The 24775-nt window shown below is 40.5% G+C and overlaps 1 protein-coding gene across 5 annotated transcripts in view; it reads right to left on the bottom strand.

The window, feature by feature from the left end:
* GSAP (gamma-secretase activating protein) overlaps positions 1 to 24775 on the bottom strand; it is a 102277-nt gene that overhangs the window by 10079 nt on the left and 67423 nt on the right. For 3 of the 5 annotated variants that reach the window (XM_055420702.2, XM_088834113.1, XM_088834120.1), the window contains 8 exons: positions 24683 to 24736; positions 11852 to 11980; positions 10737 to 10795; positions 10024 to 10055; positions 8231 to 8292; positions 4415 to 4510; positions 1826 to 1896; positions 1261 to 1355 (listed from right to left, as the gene is read on the bottom strand). In XM_055420702.2, the coding sequence (XP_055276677.2) occupies positions 1261 to 1355; positions 1826 to 1896; positions 4415 to 4510; positions 8231 to 8292; positions 10024 to 10055; positions 10737 to 10795; positions 11852 to 11980; positions 24683 to 24736 (598 nt within the window). The remainder of the gene's footprint in view (positions 1 to 1260; positions 1356 to 1825; positions 1897 to 4414; positions 4511 to 8230; positions 8293 to 10023; positions 10056 to 10736; positions 10796 to 11851; positions 11981 to 24682; positions 24737 to 24775) is intronic. The other 2 variants (XM_055420705.2, XM_055420706.2) reach the window with 2 other exon arrangements.

Here is a 24775-nt window from a genome sequence, read left to right as displayed (position 1 = left end):
AGATGTATATGAAAGAACAAATTAAATAAAATTGGCTAATATATATTACATAGTGATAGCTACCATAAGCTTAAAATTCATCAGAACTTAAACATATTCAGCATAAGTTAAGCAGTTTAGAGCAAACAGGAGCTTATTTGTTTCTTAAAATGAATATTGATTTGTATGCATATTTGCCCTAGCAGACTTTTGTTAATTTTTGGAACTGCTCTAATTACCAGCCCAGTACCTGGCATGTAATTGCTCAACAAATGTTTGTTGATTGAATTAAAAAAACAACCAATTAAATGAATGATTGCAGACACACGTGCCAAGAGTGTTTTGAGACCTGATTTGGTCCTGTTTCAAAATCCCAAGGGAAGTTTTCAGTTTCCAAGGAACACATAAGAATCAACTCAATTTTTGAAACACAGCCAGGTCCACTTCCTTCTGAGTGTTAATTTTCTTGATTAGATAAACTAGGCCTGGAGACACCAACGAAAGTTTCCCACTGGTTCAAAATATCCTAGACAGTTGCAAGGGGACCAGATTTGGCCCCCTAAAGTTGGTGACAAGCTACAGTACAGTTTAATAATCAGAAGAGAGTTTCTGGTTAACCATAGCTCCCTCGTCCATAGGGCCTTGAATCCAGGTAATAGTTACTGACACTCAAGAAGAGGGAGCAGGAGGCCGTAAATCCTCCCCCAGGAAAGAGGAGATGGATTACATCACTGCAGTCTGCACCCTCCTAAAAGATTTCTCCCATTTCCCCTGCCCAGTACTTCATCTTTCCAGAAAGGAACAGTAGCTGACTCCAAGCTTCCCACATCTACTGAGAAAGCATGCACCAGCAAGTTTCCACAGAAGTTAGACTTGGCTATTCTCTTGGCCTTCTTCAATCTGCTCTTTAAAATATACAAGGTGGACTTCCCTAGTGGTACAGTGGCTAGGACTCTGTGTGCTCCCAATACAGGGGGCCTGAGTTCTATCCCCAGTCAGGGAACTAGATCCCAAATGCCCCAACTAAAGATCAGGTGTGCTGCAACTAAAGATCGCATGCGTTACAACTGAGACTTGTTGCAGCCAAATAAATATTAAAAAAAAAAAAAATCAGAGGAGATGTGATCAGGAGAGACGAACCTCCAACCCATCTCTTACAGTGACATGAGACCAAAAATTTCTCAGACTCAGGAGGTCTCATTCTTAAAACTCATAATGTGCCAAAGTCCAGAAGAAAGAACATATTTATTACAACAACAACAACAAAAAGCCAAGACTTACCAGGAGGCAGGGGTAAAAACAAAGTGTTAGTAGCTTCCAAAATCCTGGTCATGATGTGAAAGACCGCAAATTCAGCAGCACTCGCCTGTCTATTGCTGCAGGTCAAAGAACAAAGCAGCAATTCAGCCAAGCAGCTCATTTCCAAAACCCCATTTGCACATAAGCAGCGGCTCTGAGTGCCACGTGCAGATGAAATTTATGCTATCCGTGAAAGGCAATACCCTATGGGAAGCTTCACAGATATGATGATGACCATTGTTGTAATAATGTCTAGAATCTAACGAGACGCTAGGCACATAAATGACAAATTGCGTTGACTCAAACTCCCCTTTTTGGCAGTACTGAGCTTATGAGCCCCTCCCTCCCCACCAAGCATATACCAAAGAGAGAGGATGGGTGAAGCAGCAGGGACATAACTTTAACTAGGAACTAGGATGGATGGTGTAAGAACTTGTGAAAGTTACCTTCATCTACTAAGTTTAATCAAGGCTTTGCTAATACTGGCAGCAGAGTTGTTTAGCATTTTGTACACCAGAATAAAACACAGCAAGAAATACTTGCGTACAAGTGGAGAGCCCAGGGGTGAAGATTATGTTTCCTCCAACTGGCTTCCAGTATTTGGCAAATGAGATCCAGCTAGAGGGTAAAGAGAGTCTGTTAACCTCCGTTCACACCCTTTCCCCTCAGGAGCCCCTACAGCTCTGCTTCCATAGCTCTAACAGGCACATTCAAGGCAGCTGGCATTCAGGGCAGCTGGCATTCAGGCTGTGCCTGGACATAGAACCAGCCTTTCAGAGGTCAATTCTGAAGCACTGGAATTCAAAATGGAAAGACTGAAAATGTGCAGCCACATCTAACAGAGCATCCACTGTCATCGTGGGTAGTGCCCCAGCTGGGCTTCCCCACCACTAACCGGCCCCACCACTCACAACACAGGCCCTCAATCACAGGCCTTTGTCCATCAGTGAAGGTCAAGCGCAACAGGGTTTTGCCTCAGGCCTGTTATGTGACAAGGGTGACACGGTAGACAGCTAACAGAGGAAAGGCAATTTTGAACAGAATGGAGGTCCTAAGCATGGATTGTGAAGTAAAACTAGTTTCAAGTCAAGTTCTGTATTTTACTAGCTTGTCAGCAATACAACAGTATTCAAGGAATTGTTATCAGGACCATAAATCTATGCACTGCACATGTAGGCAAAGGACAGGGAGCAAAATTAGGAACAGTTTCCATACGAGCACAGACAGACACTATTCTCAATGATATAGATTCTCAGTTTCTCCCTGGCTGAAATCATGTAAGATAACACACAAGCAATATAATCAGGTTCTGCAGCAACTTCCCAGGATTTATTTTAAAGGCTATCCAGTCACCCTCCTAGAAGGGGACTGGGAGACGCAGATGTTTGCTTCTGGGCAGGGCAAGCAGCTTTGGCATCAGTCAGTGACTGCTGGGTTGAAAAGGCAGGGGGCACCAAGTCTCAGTTTTCTGAGACTACATTGCTACCATTTCTGGTCCTATTAGTTCTAGGAGCTGTTAGCACAAACTAGTGTCACATTTTTTTTTTTTTTAATATGATTAACTAAAGGGAAGACTGATGCTTGAAGAAAAACCCTAACACTCTGGAAGAGGACGTTTAAAGTCAACAGAAAGAAAGATGATACATGATATGATAAATCACTGTGCATTATGAAAGGACTAAGAAGGGGGCTTCCCTGGTGGCTCAATGGTAAAGAATCTGCTGCCGGTGCAGAAGACACAGGTTCGATCGCTGGTCCAGAAGGATCCCACATGCTGCACAGCAACTAAACCCGTATGCCACAACTATTGAGCCTGTGCTCTAGAGCCTGGGGATAGCAACTGTTGAACCTACACACTGTAACTACTGAAGCCCATGCACCCTTGAGCCTGCATTTTGCAACAAGAAGTTACCAAAATGAGACGCTTATACCCTGCAACAAAGGGTAGCCCCCACTTGGCGCAATTAGAGAAAAACTTGCACAGCAATGAAGACCCAGCACAACCAAAAATAAATAAACAAAAAAAATTTTTTTAAAAAAGGACAGTGAAATAAAGTCAGTATCAACATAAGAAAGATCAGTAACACATTTGTAAAGTGAGTTCCTTTTCTATCGCAAAGAATTATTATTTAAGAAAGTTCCAATGCCCTGCTTGTACACATTAGTATATGCAAATACCAACCTCTCCTAATATATTAAAAACTATAAAAGTCAAACTTTGCTGTAGAAATTCAAATATATCATTTAAAAACAGATACTAGTGACTGCAATAAAAGGGGAAAACTATAAAAACTGAACATGAAATTAAATCAGGGCCATATCCAATAAATTAAATCTTCTGGAGTTCAATGCAAAAATATTTGTTCATATTTACACACTAGTCCTATCCAAACTAGAGAAATGGAGTATTGGAGTTTTTTTTTTTCTCTTTCTTTATATTTAAATACTTAAAAATTTTTAATCTATCATATTATTTCTAGATTCTAAGTAGGGTCAGGCCTCAGTTCCACATGCATTTTGAAAGATACCAAGACAGGCTCAAATTTCAATCCAGCCTCATCATTTATGTTTACACAAGGACCAGTGTTATTAAGTTTGATCACACAATTTCAATGAGTGGCTACTCGGTAAATGAGCTGCCAATCTCACCTGTAGATTCTAATGTGGTAGTATTTATATAACTGAGCTGGAATCTTGCCTAATTTGGCTGTTGGAGCTAATTAAGGATTGAAGTTCAAGTTCTCTCATGTATGCATAAACCTCCATGTACAGAAATTACTACCTACAGTTTAACAAGGAGCTAGAAAATGCCAAGATGACATGAACATTTGGCACCCATGCTGAATTCATCACTGTTCCATGCATACGTAAACATATATATGCACTGTTCCATAAGCATATATAACCACTACTGGAAGGGAAAAATAAACCACTTCCAAGGCCATGTCCTCCTTGTTTTTTTGTTCTTTTTCCCCCTTCTTCAATCTAAAGCATCATATATAAAGGTGTGAGGACAGGAGAGATCCAAAATCCTAATATGAAAAACATACTGAACCACTGGAAACTATACACCAGGGGACCAAGGAGATGGGTTGGGGGAGGGGTGCATGGGTAGAGAAGATAAAGCAAAACCAACCAGTTTCGAAACGTAGTCCAGAACCATCTGTTCAATTTTTTTCTTCTCTACACCCTGTAGATGTCTCAAAAGATGGTCTCTTAGTTCAGACACCATCTGAAAACAGAATGTAGATAAGTCACAACCTACCCACTCATACCTGCAACTGGTTTGAATTCATTTATTAACATTCACTATCAATATGAAAAATATTGGACCTGAAGATCCCACTAGCAGAAATGTATAACCCATGATTTTCCTTTAATGGGCATAAATCAGGTGGCACTACCATTTTCCTCAAGAGGAATGACTTATGGTACACCCAAAGCCCGGTGAGCAGCTGAGAGTCAGGCTGCCAGTCCTGTTAAGAATTCTCCAACGTAGCCAGTGAAGTTAGCCAGTGGAAATCACCAGGCTCAGTAGTCAAAAGCTTTGGGATCTACCAAAGGATTGAAGTCTTCCTGGCTCTGGAGAACTAACAGGAGCAACTCTAAACATGGAAAGTCTATGCTAATGGGAAGGAACAGGGTTTGGATGTTTGGAAGGACAGAGGCTGGAATAAAAAGGAAATGTCCCAGGTACCTCCCTCTGCACAATGGCTAAAACAATTCCACGCAGTGCCCTGACATGCAAAGGTATGGAAAAATTTATTCAAATGCCTCCAAATGGGCTTGCTTCTATAGCCGCACTGTTAGGTCCATTCCTGGGGCTCCCCAATTAGTGCAGCATTCCCAGCTTTTTGCTTTTCTCTTACCTTCTACCTTTTCTTGTCTCTTTTGTCTAAATGCCTTGCTTAGCAACAGATCCTCTTGGCTAGAGAAATCTTTGTACCAATAAACACCATGGGAATTGTACAACTGACAACACACACACATGTATATATGTATCTTCTATTAATATCTAAACAGATTTACAACAGACACCCTAGGCAAAACTAAGCCCATGGCATCCTGGGCCAAGACAGAGTGGTATATAATTTCAGTCTCCTGCATGTATTAAATGATTAAGCTTTTTTAAAAAAACATTATCTTTTTCTGCATAAAATATGATGCATATTCTTGTCATTTAATTTTTCTATAATAATCATATATATGAAAACTTACATTGCTCATAATCCTACCATTTACATTAACATTTCAGTATTTTTACTTTCCTTTTTTCCAGTGTGTATAGTCATTCTAATATTTTACAAACTGCTTTTTTATTTAATAGTTTGTCATTAAATATTCTTTATCACACTAGTTAAATAGTTGTACAGTAACCAATTTTATAAAAAAATACTATAATTGAACTATTTATTCCCTTCATATACGCATGGAATATTTATTACTATTAATAATACCACCAAAAAATCTGTATACAAGGGTTGTTTGTCATATCCTTGATTATTTTGTCAGGCTAAATTCCTAGAAATGGAATTTCTTGGGTCCTGTACTTAGACTTACAGAAATACTGCTGAAATGCCTTCTACTGAGGTTATATTAATACTAATTTCAAATTCCATTGCATGAGACTGTCAAATCCCCCATACTCTGACCCTTCCTAATATAATTTTTAATTTTTGTCAATTTGATAGGCAGAAACAAACAAAAAACTACTTATTCTGTTTGTCATTTGGTTATAGCAATGTTAAGTATTGTTTTTCTTTCTCTGCCCCAACTCGAGATATTTTCAGCCTAAATTAACTTTTGAAAATTCACTGGTAACAGTATTTGTCCATTTCCTTTCTGGTATATTGTTCTCTTACTGATTTATAAGCTTTATTTATATGCCAAATGCTATCCTTTAATCACATTATGTGGCAAATATTTTTTTCTAAATATTATTGCTTGCCTTTTTGTTGTTCTGTTTCAAGATTTCAATCAATCTTCTCCAATATGTTTACATTCAATAATACACTTGAAAAGCTTTCTCAGTATTATTTAATTGCCTACTTATTTTATTCAAGTTATTAAGTTTAATTTTTTATATTTACATGTTAATTTTATTTAAATAATATATACATTATACTAATTTTTATATTAGATTCCTTAATCTGATATTTCTATGGTATAAAGTGATATTTGGGGTGGGAAAAACCTAATTTAATTGACTTTTCAAAATTGTCAACCACTGATTGATCAACTGACTAAAAATTATTTCTTTTCACATTTATTTTTAAATATTTCATTTATCATTCACCAAATATTCAAAATTAAATCATAATTTCCTATCTTTGTGTTAGTGCCATATTTTTCCAATTATTGCAGATTAAAAGCACATTTAGGTATCTTGTAATGTTGGTCCCACTCTTTCTTATTTTGTTAAGTGAGTCACTTAGTCAATTGTCAGAAATTTCATTGGCTTTTTGTTTGTAATTTCATTAAAGCTAGATGCTAAGGATTTGGAAATTATATACTGTTTTTCACCATCTTTTCCAACTGGTTAATTCTAATAAAATGAAAATAAATATAGCATTGTCAGCTTACTAACTTACATTATTATTTTTATTCTTTATTTTTAAAATTTTATTATTTTCCATTTTCCCAGTTGATTATTTTGTTGTTTCATTAGACAATTATACCATCTCCTTTTACTCTTTTTTCTTCTTTCATTGGCTAGAATTTTTAGAATAATGTAAAATTTTAGTGAAAATAGGAAGTATACTTAGCTTCTTTCTGATTTTAATAGGAATGCCTCCAAAGTGAGATTAAGAAGGATGCTGGCTACTAGTATTAGACTAAACTTTGTTTAAAATTCCAAGAGTGGAATTATACTTTCATCAACTTTTAGCACTCATAGAATCATTTTTGCCTCTTGGACTCAGTGATATGATGAACTACATTAATATATTTTCTAATATTAAGCCTTCCTGGAAACAAGCCCATGTGGCCAAGTTGTATTTTCAAACAGCGTATTGGAAAGTATTTTAATTAAGCTTGTGGTATCTATATTCAGAAGTAAAAGTGGTCATTGTCAGACTCTGGCTTAAAGATCATGCTTTTTAAAGTGAGTATAAAGCTTCCCATCTTTCTTCAAAAATATTTTACATAATATGAGAATAATCTGGTTTTTAAAAGTTTGAAAGAACTAACTCATTAGATAACTTGGGGCCTTTTTTTTGAGATAATCTTTGACATTTTTTCCAAATTATTTTATGGTTATTATACTTTCAGGTTTTCTATTTCTCCTTGGCTCAAGTTTGTAATTTCTATTTGCCAAGGAAACATTGTTTAACTAGAATTTTTAAGTGTATGGCTATGTATTTACACATATTTTTCTCATATTTTTAAACTAGCCTTATCTAAGGTAATAGATTATCCCATTCCTAGGCCTGCACAGCATTAAAATATTTTATTAAATTTTTTTAAATTAATTTTTCAGTTAAAGATGTTTTTCAGATTTAGATGTTTAACTAGTTGTGTTTTTTTTTAAGATTTTGGATTTATTTGCTAATTCTGCTCTTCAATTAATTTATTTTGCTTTACATCTTTGATCTTCCTAGTGGTAAGACCTCTTGAGAAAGAATACTTTATTCCTTTGTATTTTAAACCCAAATACAAAGGCCACAGAGATGCTGGTCTTTCCTGTTTTAAATACTCTCAGTGCTATACATTTCTTTATGATGCTTTATAATTATACATTTATTGGGGTGACTGATTAATTTGTGTTATAAAGACCAAGAGGGTAGAAATCATATATGTGTTCCTTACTAGTGAACACACAGGGCCTACAGTGAGTGGATGGCAACAACCATGTGTTGACAGATAAAAAACAAGATCAGAATGAGAAATACAATCTAGCCCTCTCCCCTTTCCTTGGAGCTCACTGTTTGCCAGCACCAAACGTCCCACTTACCAGCCCGATAAGCAGCTGCTGGTGGTTGTCTTCCTCCTGGAAGAGGGGTGTTAATCTTGGCTCTGAAATTAAACGGAGCGATAGTCAAGCAGGGTGGTTTTTAGGAAATGACCAGAAGGAAGAGGCCTCAGTCTGGGCTTCCCTTCTCTGAGTCATTGGGAAAATATAACACTTTCCTGATGGGATGAAAACTTTTCAATCAGTGTGACCTTGTCCTACACGCTGCAACTTTTCACTCAGGTGATATGCAGGGAGCACTGTGAACCAGAGAGAGGCACAGCTTGAAAGAGAGAACACAAGGAACACATTCCCAACACCAGTGCCCTCTGGCTTCAGTTCTCTTCAATGTGAGACTTGTCACTGAGATCCTCTGCTTCACAGGAGACTAAACATCTCAGGTCCTCTCTTAAACCTAAGGAGTGACAAACCCAGGAAGGGGGACTGAGTGGAAGGATCAAGTGACTCCCTTCTTTCTGACTCCAGCTTGTAGTTTATAGAATTACTGAGGGGACCAGTCACCGCAGTCAATTACTGCGGCAAATAATAGCTGGCACAAGTTATTGGACTGAAAATGTAGTTAGACTGAGATGGAAAAATGGTATGTAAGGTTAAACCAAATGGCACTTTCTCCACCGTGATTTGCACTGTGCCAGCAAGGCTGGAGGGGCAGGCAAACGCTGTCTCTAGGAAGATCTCCTAGAGCACCTTCATGCCCCATCTTCCTCTGCTAGAACCCGAGTCACAGTGCCGGTCAATAGGTAGAACTGCCCTGGTCAGGGAGCTGAGGACTCCTTTCAGGAGGGCACAGATGCTTCTTGACCCCTTGGGATAGATCCTAACTGGATCCTACACAACCTTCATGATGAAAAATTCAAAACTAGAGCCCAGCAGTTTTCACGGTTGTCCCACAGTTCACAAAGAATGTTCACTTCTGACAGTGACTTTCTTCCAAGGAAACTAGCACAAACAAAGAATGTGAGAGGAAGCAGCGAGTTCTCTAAAGTGCATCAAGAGAGAATGACTAGTAACAGATGCAAATGTTCCTGAAGTACAGGAGCAGAAGCTCTAACCAGAGTGGGAGCAGAGGACACAGAAACCTCAGCCAGACCAGTCACACTTCCCATACTACAAATCCCTGAGCGACGCAAGAAGGGGAGCCTGCAAGCATGCTCACACCCCTGGCTGACTGATCCTGCCTGGGGTTGGTGGCAGAGCCCTGGCTTCAGGCCGGGACGACCTGTTCCCCCAGGGCTGCTCAGTGACTTCACTGCTCACGTGGGCTGTGTGCACAGCTGCAGGATGTGCAGCAAATCACTGTATAAAACAATTTCCATTAGGGTCACCCAGTGTATACCTAAACATCCAAGCCCATAAAACAACAGAAAAATAACAGCTTAAAAAAAAAAAAAGCGAGGCTGACTTTTAAGAGGTGTGAAAGAGTCCCACAGATAGCTAGCTGGAGAGAGAATAGCTCTAGGCCAAGGCAAGTACACCCTGCGAGTACAGTCAGCGAGCATGTTAATTAGATCAGTTCTACAGGGAAATAGGAGCAAAACCTACAGACAGGGAGTCCGACAGCAAAAGCACATTCAACAGCTGTTCCCAAAGGACCTGGTGCCAAGATAGACAAGGAAGAAACTGGGAGTCGCTCTGACAGGAAGATAGTAAAGGGTGTTGCCTTCACTGAGCTAGTGGAAGTGATTTCCCTGCCAACCCACAGTGGGAGGAAGAATGGTGTTACAAACAAACAACTGACTGAAATCCAGAAAGCCTTATTACAGGTATTTTCTTACCCAAATTCTTTGCTTCTAGGTTAGAAATCACCCTACAAGAAAAATTAGCCAATGTTATTCACACAGGAAACATTAATAATAAAAAAAAAAACCCACAATACCATACAAAGATATTGTCGTTTAAAAACCCATAAAACCACTGCAGAAACTGTTCTCAGGCTGCTGAAAACCTCAAAAACTTTAATCAACTTGGCAAAAGCCACATTAAGCAATTATAAAATCTCAAAACTCTTTAGTGCAAACAATGACGGTAATTTAGAACAATTGCAGCTCTCAGTTATTGGAAATAATGGGAACAGAAAATAGAACAGGGGTTGGAAGGGGGCCTATGCTTGCAGCACTCCAAGATGACTCACCTACTCAGAAAACATGCTTTCAAAATAAGAGCAGGTTCACCAGCCGACTAACTCTTATTTAAAATCAACCCACTACTTGTACCCCTCTAAAGTGCTCTATTAATAAGAGCTTTCATTACCACTTATTCCTTCTGAGTCATCCATCCCCAGGATGCAAATCTAAAAGGTTTAACACATAAACTTTTCCCACAAGAAACTCTAGCTCCAATCTCCAAAACAGGGCTCGGGTGGCTGCTAACAGCATCATCTCATTGAGAATATAACAAAAGTAATAAGCTACTTCCCTGAAAGGCAGCCAGCAAAGTAATTACAAAAGATAGCCATCTTACAGCTATAATAATCCTTCATTTTACTTACTTTATTGCATTATCAAGAATATTTCTCACATACACCGTAGACCTTCTTTTTCCTGTTTTCTAGGAGTGAAAATACATCAGAGGTATGGAAGGTGAAGGTTTTGTGGGTGACATTTTTCACATTAACGTCATAATACAATATAGTTAAGAGGTCAGAAAAAAAGGAGACTTTCTTTCAAGGTAATCATAACACCTAGATTCTTTAAAAATTGGCTTTAAAAAGCTTTATTCTGAAACTATTACAAGTTTTCAGGGAGCTGCAAGTCCAACTATATTTTATATATCAATACAATAACACTACAACTATATCCAACAATGCTGCAGAGAGAGCTCATATACTTCACCCAGTCTCTCCCAGTGTTCATATCTTATATAAACAACAATAGTACAATACCCAAATCAGCGAGCATACAGTTCTGTCATTTTATCACATGTATAGGTTCACATATGACAATGTACAACCATAATCCAGATACAGAACTGCTCTATCACCCCCAAGATCGCCCTTGTGTTACCCCTTTATAGGGGTCATATTCACTCTTTTGCTTTCAACCATTCCTAACCTGTCTGTGCTCAGTTGATCAGTCGTGTCTGACTCTCTGTCACTCTATGGACTGTAGCCCGCCAGGCTCCTCTGTCTATGGGATTTCCCAGGCAAGAATACTGGAATGGGTTGCCATTTCCTCCTCCAGGGGATCCTTCCCATCAAGGGATCAAACCCACGTCTCCTGCACTGGCAGGCGGATTCTTTACCACTAAGCCATCAGGGAAGCCCTCCCTAACTCCTAGCAACCACAAATTTGGGAACTTAGAGATTTTTTAAAATCACTTCTTAACTATGTAAGTAATGCAAGAAAACATCTGAGACTCAAATGTGAATCTCACTTCTACTCTGAATGTGTTTTGTGTCCCTTAACCTTTTTGCACTTTAATTTCCTCTTGAAGAGAAAAAGGTCACAGAAGCACCTTGGTCTGCCTACTGGGGACCAGCAGCACTAATGAACAGGGCCTGGCAATGGCAGAGAGTGCTGGACCGAAGCCAGCCTTATGACCTAAGGGCCTCACCTAACCTAATCTGCAGGGCTTCCTGCTCTCCTTTCAGGAACCCACACACACCTCTTCTGAGATCAGGTTGTGCCACTCTCTTCTGACCACGCTGTTGTTATAGTGTAAGTGTGGCTTGGAGTACTTAACATATTCCAGGTTGGAGTTCAGTTTTTCCCAGTAGCCCTTAAAGCTATGAATCTGTAAGAGACAAAAACATCAGTGGGCTCGAGAAGCAGGTCCTGTGGCCTGAACTACATAGCACAGCCCATGCAGGCCTTGCTACAAAGCTCTCATGAGGCAGCATTTCTGAGCAGATACTTCCCACAAGGGATGGCAGTCTTGTCCCGACAGGAATTCTAAAACAGACTCAAAGAGGCTTGCCTCCCTCCCTTTCTTTTCGAGCTCCTTTTACACACAGAGAGAGCTGCTCACTTCCCTAAACCAGTGTGACTCCCCCTGGGTGAGGGCTGAGCAGGGAAGCCTGCTTTGAACACATCAAGTCATTTCCTCCCCAGAGACCCATTCTGACTCAGGTTATATCAACAATGTCATGATTAGTAACAGAATGGTCACAAGATTTGGAGCACATGGAAGCATAGGCTTACTTTCCAGTTAAGTTTATTTACTTCCAAAGGGTCTTTTTCAAAACTCAAGAATCAGAAAGGTGAAGTGAACTCCTTTCACACTCAGTTGTCAACTACTTCAAAATGGAGTTAGCTGGCAACCATCCCCCTCTAGGTTTTTGACATACTGATATCACTGTACTAGCCCGAAGCAAAAAATATTCATTGTGTTCATTTTAAAATAAAATGCTATAGTAATACATTTTTAATGTTAAAGGATATCCTGACAAAAAATTGTTTTTGCAAATTAATGAAGACAGATTCATGACACCTATTATCTTGCCAAAATATATGCATTTATAAAAGATTTGACTGGGATCAAGGGTGCAATGTGTGGCCAGGAAAACAAAGTGAGCTTAATGCCTACAGTGGCAACAGACTTGGCTGTATTACAAGGGGAAAAAAAAGAGAACTTAAAAAAAAATGCCCCATCAAGAAAAATGCCCTTTGTTAAGTAATAGCACATCACCCAAATTTTTATTGAAAGCGCAGTCACAAGTGGCTTCAAATGGATACCGGTATCAGGAAAGTGAGTTACATAACAAAACGAACTTGCTATTTTAGAAGCTTGAAAGGCCTGTCCAGTCAACACCCATTTTCACAGAGACAGGAAGAGCTATGTCCAAGAAATTATTTCCAGAGGAAATCAGAAACTCTCCACCTGACCTATCTCTCTTTTCTTTCCTTGTCCATACATGGATAGTGAATATATCTTTGTCCACCATTTTGTCGCCTTTATATTGAAAGAACAATAATGAAAGCAAACCCTGTAGACAGCTGACAGAATTTGGACCCTGACAGGAAGTCGCTGCAGCTTTTCTCGCTGCAGCTATTCTACATCTGAGTTTAGGCAACTAGTGCCCAAAGCCATCAAATTAACTGGTGTTGTGGTGACATCTAGTGGTCAGTTGTACAATTAGTTCTGCCTGCTTTGCATTGGAGTCCCACTGCTCGGTCCACTCAACCTTGCCCGGGATGAGACGGGAGGAAAGAATGATGATGTCCTACCTGTGCAAGACCCTCTTCCCCTCAGGCCAAAGGCATCTTTCTGTCAGAAGACCCTATTTTCATTCTCACACTGCGGTTCCCAAGAAAAGATCTCTCCCGAACTACCTTCCTCTCACCCTCGCCCCATTAAAAAAAAAAATCCCTTTCCTCATAACCTTGTCTTAGTTGAGAATAAGCAGATAAAACAAGTCCAAGGGCATGCTTCAGAGGCGGTCCTGAGTCTAATGATTGTATGTAAAACAGAGTATTGTTCTTATGAGCACTTTTCTGGGATGAAGGTCTACAGTTTATATCAGTTTCAAAGGAATCCATAGCTTAAAATAGTTTAAAACTACTGAGGTAGAAGGAAACATTAAGTTTTAAAACAATAACTTACATTTAAATAAGGATAACCAGAAGCCCCAAAAACATTTTAATATTTGTAGGTCTATTTAATATGTGTAGGTCATTAAAGGAGGTCACTGGGCTGGATGTTATGATACAGATATTGAGAGAGCACAGTTAATGGCATATGTCACTACTTGGTATCTACTAGATACGGATGCAATTTTTTAAGCTATGAAAATTCACAAAGATCATTACTCAGTCATATCCAACTCTTTGCGATCCCATGGACTGTAGCCTGCCACGCTCCTCTGTCCATGGGGATTCTCCAGGCAAGAATACTGGAGCAGGTTGCCATGCCCTCCTCCAGGGGATCTCCCCAACCCAGTATCGAACCCAGGTCTGAGCCACCATGGAAGCCCAAGAATACTAGAGTGGGTAACCTATCCTTTCTCCAGGGGATCTTCCCGACCCAGGAATCCAACGGTGTCTCCTGAACTGCAGGTGAATTCTTTACCAGCTGAGCTACCAGGGAAGCCCATTTGGAAGTTTGGGAAATAGATAAGACCCAGAAGATGAAAATGGATGCATAAGTGAAGGGTGAAGAGAGGATGTTACAGGTGCAGCTCCTATGAAATGAGCAAAGATTCAGACCATGGACAGAGCTTTAGAAAAAGTAGAGAAAACAACCCACAGCACTTCAATCTCTGCAGTGAAGATATCTGCCCCTAGGATATGACTGCCAACCTCAGTAACCACCTGGGTCCCATCTCCTAGACTCCTACTGGTGTGGGCTGTGACCTGGGCCCCGTGAGTTTTAGACATTCTCCAGGCAAGTCTACTGTTCAGCTTGGGCTGAGAACATGCTTGAGCACATCCAGGTCATGTCAGTCTCCTACCCACTCTCGAAGGTTTTCATCTACATCTCTGGCTTAAAGGCTGATGAAAAACCACCTGCCTGAAGACTTGCACTTGTGTTGTGACATAACAGGAGACAGGGTTAGAGAGGAGGTTCAATCTAACCTTCAAAGAATCTTCAAATGCCAAAGTAAACACCAGCACATTCCTTGACCCAGAGAGTAAAAGAAGCACCAAGGTAAAATGTCAGCTGTCGTTACATAACTTGGGGGGAAGAGGGCATGGGAGCTATACAATCACACCCTACCAGCCAACCTGGGAGCACAGAAAGACACTCCTCTGTCAGCCAGCATTTATGGCACTAGCTGAGTTCTAAGCACCATATTCATCAGGGACAACAGGAAAGGAAAAGCCACAACAATCTAAGAAGCACACTGCCAGCTTCTTGAAAAGAGCTTATAATGCTTTCAAATACACAAAAGTGCTTTATAAGAAAAAACCCATGAGTTTAGCTACTTCTGGGATACTCTGGTGTTAGAAGCCATCAGATCCTTAAGGAATGACCCAGGAGCATTTCCCTATACAAGGGACAGTTTTACATTTTGATTTTAAAGGAAGGAGAATTATTTCAAGTCTCTTCTTGAGAAATAATCTTAATTTGACTTTTAGGATGACGGGAAATAATTACCAAATGTAGCCCACCACAACTAATATTAATTGAACAAAAGGACTAAAGGGTTATATTAAGAGACTGTTTCCCATTTATGTGAGAAATAAATTTGATTTTTTTCTCTTTAAAAAACAATTACCAAGAAAGGAAAAAAACAAAAAACACTGTGGTACTTATTGGCTCATCTGCAAATTACTGCCAGGAAAAAAAAACATCTGCCTCTCATTTCTTAAAGGCCCTCTGGCTTAGAACCTACATCTGATGATTAACCAGCATCTTCTTTTACAAAAGAGGAAGCCAACTTTACCCTTCATGCCAGGGCTCAACTAGCAGAGGTAAAGCATAAAACTTGGCTCTTCAGTGGATACTATCTCAGTATCAGCTTTTACTTGCAGCCCAGAGAAACACAGTGGCCCACTACCTCCAGTATAAACAGAATAAAATAGAAACATCTATGTGTCCATAAAGCTAGCAAGGTACCATACTAAGCCAAGATGCTCTAAGCAGGGCCATCCATACAGAGGACAGTGACTTTAACTCCTGAGGCTTCCTGCCGGGAAGACCGCATGTTGTATGTGCAAATTCTTCTATTTACCAGTGGACTTTCTTCTTCCCAACATTTAGTAAAAATATCTCTCTTCTCTTCCCAGCTGGGTAGTACTCATGTAATTTTTAATGTAACTTCCTAAATATGGCTCTAAACTATTACATCTCATGATCAGCATGTATCGTGAGAAAGCCCACACTAAGATAGTTTCCTACTCTCAACCTTAAGAATTAAACATTATGTTCTCAACCAAACTCTGAACAAAAGCAGCACAGTTGAATGACTGGCAGAAGAGAAAGAAAAACAGGAATCCTTGATCAAGTCTGTTCCTCAATTTCAATATCTGGAAAGTAAACTGAAGGTACTCCCACCTCTACAGATAATGACAGGAATAAATTTTCCAGCCTGGTGTGCTGTCTCTAACAAGTTGTGTTTCTTTGGACCATTATAAAATTATGTTTCTACAATCTTAATTGAACTTGCCATAATTCTCTGCCTCTAAAAATACACTATATAGGAATAACTTGTGTTTCTTCTCTCCAACAGTCTATTCACAAAATTCTTCACTTCTGGTCACCAAATGTGCGTGTTTTTTCCTCCACATTCATCAATTCTCCAGTGCCAGCAAGATGTCCTACAATTATCCAGAGACAGTCTCAGACCCCACAGGTTGAAGACTCAGTCCCACAAGGCTGCCCCCCGCTTTTCAAATGCTAATCTCAAGTCCAGGTCGCTACCTGTGATTCTGACCAACTGCCTATCAATCCGAGGTTCCCAGCGCCCCCTTCATGGGTTCTGAACTCAGGAATACCGTTTACTTCCTATATGCCAGTTGATCATAAATGGATACAACTCAGTAATAGCCAGACTGAAGAGATGCGTAGGGCAGGAATGGGCTCTGAGCTTCCATGTCCTCTTCGGGTGCACCACCCCCACTCCTGCACCTCCATATATTCATCCAACCCATTAAAACTCTGAAACCTTTCAACTAGGGTTCTTTATGAAGGCTCCATCACACAGATACAATTGATTAAACCATTGGTCATCGGTGGCTGAACTCTATCTCTAGCCACTCTAGCCCTGGAAAGTGGTGTTGGTAAAGGGCTGAAAGGGCCAACCTTCTAATCACATGGTCGGTTCTACTGGCAACCAGCTCCACCCTTAGGTGCTTTCCAAAAGTAACTTCATTGACAAACTCAGGTGTGGCTGAAAGGGGCTTGTTAGGAATAATAAGACCTTCTTTTCACCTTTGTGCTCTGCAGCTATTTCAGGAACTGGAACACTAAACATTATAACAAAAGATCTCCCTATAGTTCTTATCACTTAGGAAATCACAAAGATTTTAGGAGTTCTGTGCCAGGAATCATGGAAGAAGATGAAATATATATTTCCAGTTACATCACAAGATTGCATATGTACAAACTAAACTTTGGAAAGTCAATATCTCACACATAACCATTTGACATTTCTGGTAATACTACACTTGTCAAAGCAACAATTCTCATTTTTAAAAACTGTAAGTTGTTGTGCTGTGATTGTGTTGACACCTTGAATCGCTAAGAAAACTTTTCTTCAAGTGATGGTGGCCATCTGCACTGGAAGGGTCAAGGAAAAAGCTGTCTTTTGTGCCTCACTAAAAGCTTTATTTGTCAATCTGATCACACGGACCACAGCCTTGTGTAACTCAATGAAACTAAGCCATGCTGTGTGGGGCCACCCAAGACGGGCGGGTCATGGTGGAGAGGTCTGACAGAATGTGGTCCACTGGAGAAGGGAATGGCAAACCACTTCAGTATTCTTGCCTTGAGAACCCCAGGAACAGTATGAAGAGGCAAAATGATAGGATACTAAATGAGGAATTCCCCAGGTCGGTAAGTGCCCAATATGCTACTGGAGATCAGTGGAGAAATAACTCCAGAAAGAATGAAGGAATGGAGCCAAAGCAAAAACAATACTGTGGATGTGGTGATAGAAGCAAGGTCTGATGCCATAAAGAGCAATATTGCATAGGAACCTGGAATGTTAGGTCCATGAATCAAGGCAAATTGGAAGTGGTCAAACAGGAGATGGCAAGAATGAACGCAGACATTCTAGGAATAAGTGAACTAAAATGGACTGGAATAGGTGAATTTAACTCAGATGACCATTATATCTACTACTGTGGGCAGGAATCCCTTAGAAGAAATGGAGTAGCCATCGGGTCAACAAAAGAGTCCGAAATGCAGTACTTGGATGCAATCTCAAACACAACAAAATGATCTCTGTTCATTTCCAAGGCAAACCATTCAGTGTGACAGTAATCCAAGCCTATGCCCCAACCAGTAACGTTGAAGAAGCTGAACTGAACAGTTCTATGAAGACCTACAAGACCTTTTAGAACTAACACCCAAAATAGATAGCCTTTTCATTATAGGGGACTGGAATGCAAAAGTAGGAAGTCAAGAAACACCTGGAGTAACAGGCAAATTGGCCTTAGAGTACAGAATGAAGCAGGGCAAAGGCTAATAGAGTTTTGCCAAGAGAAAGCACTGGTCATAGCAAACACCATCTTTCAACAACACAAGAGAAGACTCTACACATGCACATCACCAGATGGTCAACACCAAAATCAGATTGATTATATTCTTTGCAGCTAAGGATGGAGAAGCTCTATACAGTTAGCAAAAACAAGACTGGGAACTGACTGTGGCTCAGATCATGAACTCCTTATTGCCAAATTCAGACTGAAATTGAAGAAAGTAGGGAAAACCACTCAACCATTCAGATATGACCTAAATCAAATCCCTTATGATTATACAGTGGAAGTGAGAAATAGATTTAAGGGACTAGATCTGATAGGCAGAGTGCCTGATGAACTATGGATGGAGGTTCATGACATTGTACAGGAGACAGAGATCTAGACCATCCCCATGGAAAAGAAATGCAAAAAAGCAAAATGGCTGTCTGGGGAGACCTTACAAATAGCGGTGAAAAGAAGAGAAGTGAAAAGCTAAGGAGAAAAGGAAAGATATAAGTATCTGAATGCAGAGTTCCAAAGAATAGCAAGGAGAGATAAGAAAGCCTTCCTCAGCGATCAATGCAAAGAAATAGAGGAAAACAACAGAATAGGAAAAACTAGAGATCTCTTCAAGAAAATCAGAGATACCAAGGGAACATTTCATGCAAAGATGGGCTCGATAAAGGACAGTAATGGTAGGGACCTAACAGAAGCAGAAGATATTAAGAAGATTGCCACGTAAGAAGTGAAGAGACTTCTGAAATTGAAAGCAATCTTCATCCCACAGGCAGCGAGGCTTTGGCAACCTCAAACCTACAGTTTCAAGGAACTGAATTCTGCCAAGTACCTGAATGAACTTGGAAGCAGATTCTTCCCTGGAGCTTCTAGTTGAGAGTCACAGTGAGGACAGGAAGACAGAATATTCTAGATCTGGAGAGTCCTGAAGTCTTTGTCATCAACTTCTCCATTGGCCACAGTGAAAAGATTCTCGAGTCCTCAGGCTTCCCTTGTGGCTCAGCTGGTAAAGAATCTGCCTGCAGTGTGGGAGACCTAAGTTCGATCCCTGGGTTGGGAAGATACCCTGGAGAAGGGAAAGGCTACCACTCCAATATTCTGGCCTGGAGAATTCAATGGACTATACAGTTCATTGGAGAAGGCAATGGCACCCCACTCCAGTACTCTTGCCTGGAAAATCCCATAGATGGAGGAGCCTGGTGGGCTGCAGTCCATGGGGTCGCTAAAAGTTCGACATGACTGAGCCACTTCATTTCACTTTTCATTTTCATGCATTGGAGAAGGAAATGGCAACCCACTCCAGTGTTCTTGCCTGGAGAATCCCAGGGATGGCAGAGCCTGGTGGGCTGCCGTCTGTAGGGTCGCACAGAGTTGGACACGACTGAAGTGACTTAGCAGCAGTAGCAGCAGCAGAGATCTCTTCGAGAAAATTAGAGACACCAAGGGAACATTTCATGCAAAGATGGGCTCGATAAACAACAGAAATGGTATGGACCTAACAGAAGCAAAAGATATTAAGAAGAGGTGGCAAGAATACACAGAAGAACTGTACAAAAAAGATCTTCATGACCAAGATAATCACGATGGTGTGATCACTCACCTAGAGCCAGACATCTTGGAATGTGAAGTCAAGTGGGCCTTAGAAAGCATCACTATGAACAAAGCTAGTGATGGAATTCCAGTTGAGCTATTTCAAATCCTGAAAGATGATGCTGTGAAAGTGCTGCACTCAATATGCCAGCAAATTTGGAAAACTCAGCAGTGGCCACAGGACTGGAAAAGGTCAGTTTTCATTCTAATCCCAAAGAAGGGCAATGCCAAAGAATGCTCAAACTACCGCACAACTGCACTCATCTCACACGCTAGTAAAATCATGCTCCAAATTCTCCAAGCCAGGCTTCAGCAATACGTGAACCATGAACTTCCAGATGTTCAAGCTGGTTTGAGAAAAAGCAGAGGAACCAGAGATCAAATTGGCAACATCCACTGGATCATGGAGAAAGCAAGAGAGTTCCAGAAAAACATCTATTTCTGCTTTATTGACTATGCCAAAGCCTTTGACTATGTGGATCACAATAAAATGTGGAAAATTCTGAAAGACATAGGAATACCAGACCACCTGACCTGCCTCTTGAGAAATAGTTAGAACTGCACATGGAACAACAGACTGATTCCATGTAGGAAAAGGAGTACGTCAAGGCTGTATATTGTCACCCTGTTTATTTAACTTATATGCAGAGTACATCATGAGAAACGCTGGGCTGGAAGAAGCACAAGCTGGAATCAAGATTGCTGGGAGAAATATCAATAACCTCAGATATGCAGATGACACCACCCTTATGGCAGAAAGTGAAGAGGAACTCAAAAGCCTCTTGATGAAAGTGAAAGAGGAGAGTGAAAAAGTTGGCTTGAAGCTCAGCATTCAGAAAACAAAGATCATGGCATCTGGTCCCCTCACTTCATGGGAAATAGATGGGGAAACAGTGTCAGACTTTATGTTTTGGGGCTCCAAAATCACTGCAGATGCTGACTGCAGCCCTTAAATTAAAAGACGCTTACTCCTTGGAAGGAAAGTTATGACCAACCTAGACAGCATATTAAAAAGCAGAGACATTACTTTGCCAACAAAGGTCTGTCTAGTCAAGGCTATGGTTTTTCCAGTGGTCATGTATGGATGTGAGAGTTGGACTGTGAAGAAAGCTGATCGCCGAAGAATTGATGCTTTTGAAGTGTGGTGTTGGAGAAGACTCTTGAGAGTCCCTTGGACTGCAAGGAGATCCAACTGTCCATTCTAAAAGAGATCAGTCCTGGGTGTTCATTGGAAGGACTGATGCTAAAGCTGAAACTCCAATCCTTTGACCACCTCATGCAGAGTCGACTCACTGGAAAAGACTCTGATTCTGGGAGGAATTGGGGGCGGGAGGAGAAGGGGACGACAGAGAATGAGATGGCTTGATGGCATCACCGACTCAATGGACGTGAGTTTGAGTGAACTCCGGGAGTTGGTGATGGACAGGGAGGCCTGGCATGCTGTGATTCATGGGGTTGCAAAGAGTTGGACACGACTGAGTGACTGAACTGACTGGAAAGCTTAATTATGTTCATTCTTTCCCCAATTAAAACAGTAATTTTTAATCAGTTTTTAAGTGTTTAAGAGAAGAAGCATAATCAAGTGAAAACCACTCTTTCTCCAATTGCTCAGGGGCATCCAGACCCCTGATGGACATTGCAGCAGCCCCCTCACTTGGAGTGGCCATAACTGGGAAAGGGTTTGAGGTCCTTCTCCTTCCCAGTCTCTGGGTCAGATAGTTAATAGTCACAACACAAATGGTTAAATTAAAGCCTTCCTTACTGTATAAAATGAAACTAAAGATGTCTGGCTTAAAAATACTTTAATAAAAATACTCCATTTCTCCATTCTTGATATTCAAGTAAGCTATTGTTTCTACTTATTTTTTTTAATTCTTACATGACTTCCTGTGTAAGGGATTAAATCATTCTTAGGAAGTACATTCTCGATGACGTTCCTTTTAAGATTTTAAGGCGCAGATCTTGTTTTAATATATTTTTTGTTTCATTTTTAAAAATAATTTTGGAAACCATTCTATAAAGGAAACCTTTTGTCTTTCAGATGATAAACTGGTATAAACCAATTAAATTCGATGTCCATATATTAAACATTTATAAAGTACTCCACTTCACACTAAAATTACTTGCACGAAGACCAGAAGGACAGTGCTCGTCTAGTTTCATTTTGTCCTTCCTTCTCCAGACTCTTTATCAGGGCAGTCATCTTACAAGCAAAATGGAAGCAAGTGTGCTCAGAGCAGACAGGGGTCCCTCAGGCCTCAAGGAAAATCCAGCAGCAAGCACACCTTCGAAAGGTAACTTGTGATTCAGGTTAAGGGTGATCAGAGCCAACTCCTATCAGTGAAGTTGCAAGAATGGTCACATAACGGGCCAGGGAGGGAGGAAAAGTAGTGGGGATATGCTACTACAACAAGATCCAGTGCAATATAATTGGACTGGGACCTGCGGTAGAAGTAGGTCAAAGGCAGCTGCTTATAGTGAGAGGTATTATGCAAGCAGAGACGGGGAAACAAATGAGAGTCGTGAGGGCCAAGTGTCTTGTGAACTGAAAGGTTCGATAAGTTATGGGGATGGGGGAGAGGGGCAGGAGCTGGCCAAACCAAACCCAGTACCATCTTCTCCTGAGTCCAAGGGCAAATCCCTCAGCATTCCTATGGCTTCCCTGATGGATCATGTTTGCATGGAAAGGACAGTGAAGAGATCTACAGTTCAAACTTGTCCTATGTAATACTTCTGACTCGTATATGAAAACATGTAGCGTCTTGGAAGAACTCCCAAGCATGTTTGGGAACAGTTAATGGGAAATAACTCTTTGCAGAGCCAAATGCTAAAGATAATTAGGGGAGAGTAGAAAAACGTGAGGAAAAGGCAAAGTGAATAACAAAGAAGGAAAAAATGAAATACATAAAAAAAAATTTATACACACACACACACACAAAGTTAGAGACTGCAAAAATAAGCTAGCTTGTTCCCAAGCAAAGACAAATTGTATTAGAATAAACCAATGGGTAAAAATCTTGAGAACCTTCCCATTAGTCTTTTATACTTAATTTTTTTAAATGAAAATACACAATGTTGGTCAGGTTATAGTAAAACTGATAAACTCATAAATCCCTTGTAATACTGTAAATTATCACATTTTTTGAATATGAGTTTGGCAATAAAAATCAAAGGCTCTAAAAATTGTCATGGCCTTTCACTCAGTAATATTCCTGGGCATTTAACCTTAGAGGAATAAATCACATAACACGCACACACACACCACCCCCCAAAAAAACCTACATAAAAGTATTTAATATAGCATAAAAGTATTTTAATAGCAAAAATAATTTTTTCAGTGGGGCTAGAGACAAACTGTCTCAAAATGGAAGAATGATTAAGTAAACTAAGATATAGCAACACAGTGGAAACCTATGGAGTCATTAGAAATCATAATTATGAAAACTATGAAGTTCATGTAAACATGAAAATGTGTGTGATACACTATAATTCCTAATCTTTGTTAAATATCACTAGATGGACAGTAATACTGGGCAAAACATGCACACCGATGACAAAGACAAGAGGAAACGGGGCAAATAGACAATTAGGTTAGAAATTAAAGAACTGTGGGTGACATTGCTCTCTTCTAAAAATTCCTTCACTGGTTTATTGTGTGTCCATTAAACACATTCTGGATTTGTTGAACTAGTGGTAAAAGCAAAAACAATAAAATGAAAGGATGGAGGTTCTTAATAAGAATCTTTTAAGCTATTAGTCAAACCTTTCTTTTGCATCATTTCCCTGCTTCTGTAGCTCTTCAAAGTTGTCTCACATTGCTGCCTAGAAACCTCTCTTATCCATCTCCACTTAAAGGATGCTTGAAGTCCAAAACCAAGAACTACTAAACTTGCCCCAGTTGGCCCCCTCTCACCCCCAGGGCATCACCCTGACCTCAAACGCCCACAGCTTCCCCCCAGCTTCCTGGGCCTGGCCTGTTCTTCATGGATTCAAAAGAATCAAATGTAAATACCAAGAGGCATACTGGGCTGCCTGCTGCCAAAAGCTGAGATTTCCCAGCACACAGCAAGCTATAATTAACAGGAGGCAGTGCCAAAAACAACAAAGGAGCTTCAAGGAAACTGTGCTAAAATACTCCCCAGTTTTTAACTACATACACATTCTTTTCTACTCAACCACCTTACCCCACCCTCCCCATTGTCTTAGAAACTCCCGTGAAACCACCAGACTGTAGAGAGACACCAACGCTGTCCTCGGCGGGCAGGAAGAAGGTGCGCTGAGGCCACAGAGACAGCCCGAACAGGTCACTGAAGAAGCAGAAAGCGGGTTCTCAGAACCAGAAGGAAACTAAATAATCCCAGCACAGGTTACTTAATGGTTTGAAGATTCTGTGGTGTGTGTGTGTTGAGGGGGTGACAAAGTAAATGAAGTGGAAAAAAAAAAAACCACAGCTCTCGGGTCCTCGATTGAAAATGTACAGGACTTCCTCCAGCGTGGACTGGCTTCAAGCACAGGGGAAAGTATGACTTCTACATCCTTCATATTCTCTGTCTTCAGAAAACCTCCCTCTTTAAAGAGTACTCCTAAGAATTGCCCTGATGCCATCCTTAGAGACTGCCGCTTAGGAAGGACTGCCTCCCCCCTCCCCCAACCCTTCCCAGGAGTCTCAGTCCCTTCTGGAACTGCCATGACATCTGGGGCAGGTGACCGTGGAGGCCAGCAAGGAAGCCACGCAGGCCCGGGCTTTTGTCTCTCTGTAAGCACTTACCTTCATAAGAGGCAACGGAATCTCTTCTGTCACAAGGGTTATTCCAGGAATTTCCTGTGCAGGGGGGAAACACATACACAACCGCTAAACGTA

The sequence above is a fragment of the Moschus berezovskii genome, chromosome 3, assembly GCF_049115385.1.
Source record: "Moschus berezovskii isolate FMDL1 chromosome 3, NW_MosBer_1.0, whole genome shotgun sequence".
In the NCBI taxonomy this organism is placed as follows: Eukaryota; Metazoa; Chordata; class Mammalia; order Artiodactyla; family Moschidae; genus Moschus; species Moschus berezovskii.
This window is presented reverse-complemented; position numbering and strand designations above follow the sequence as displayed.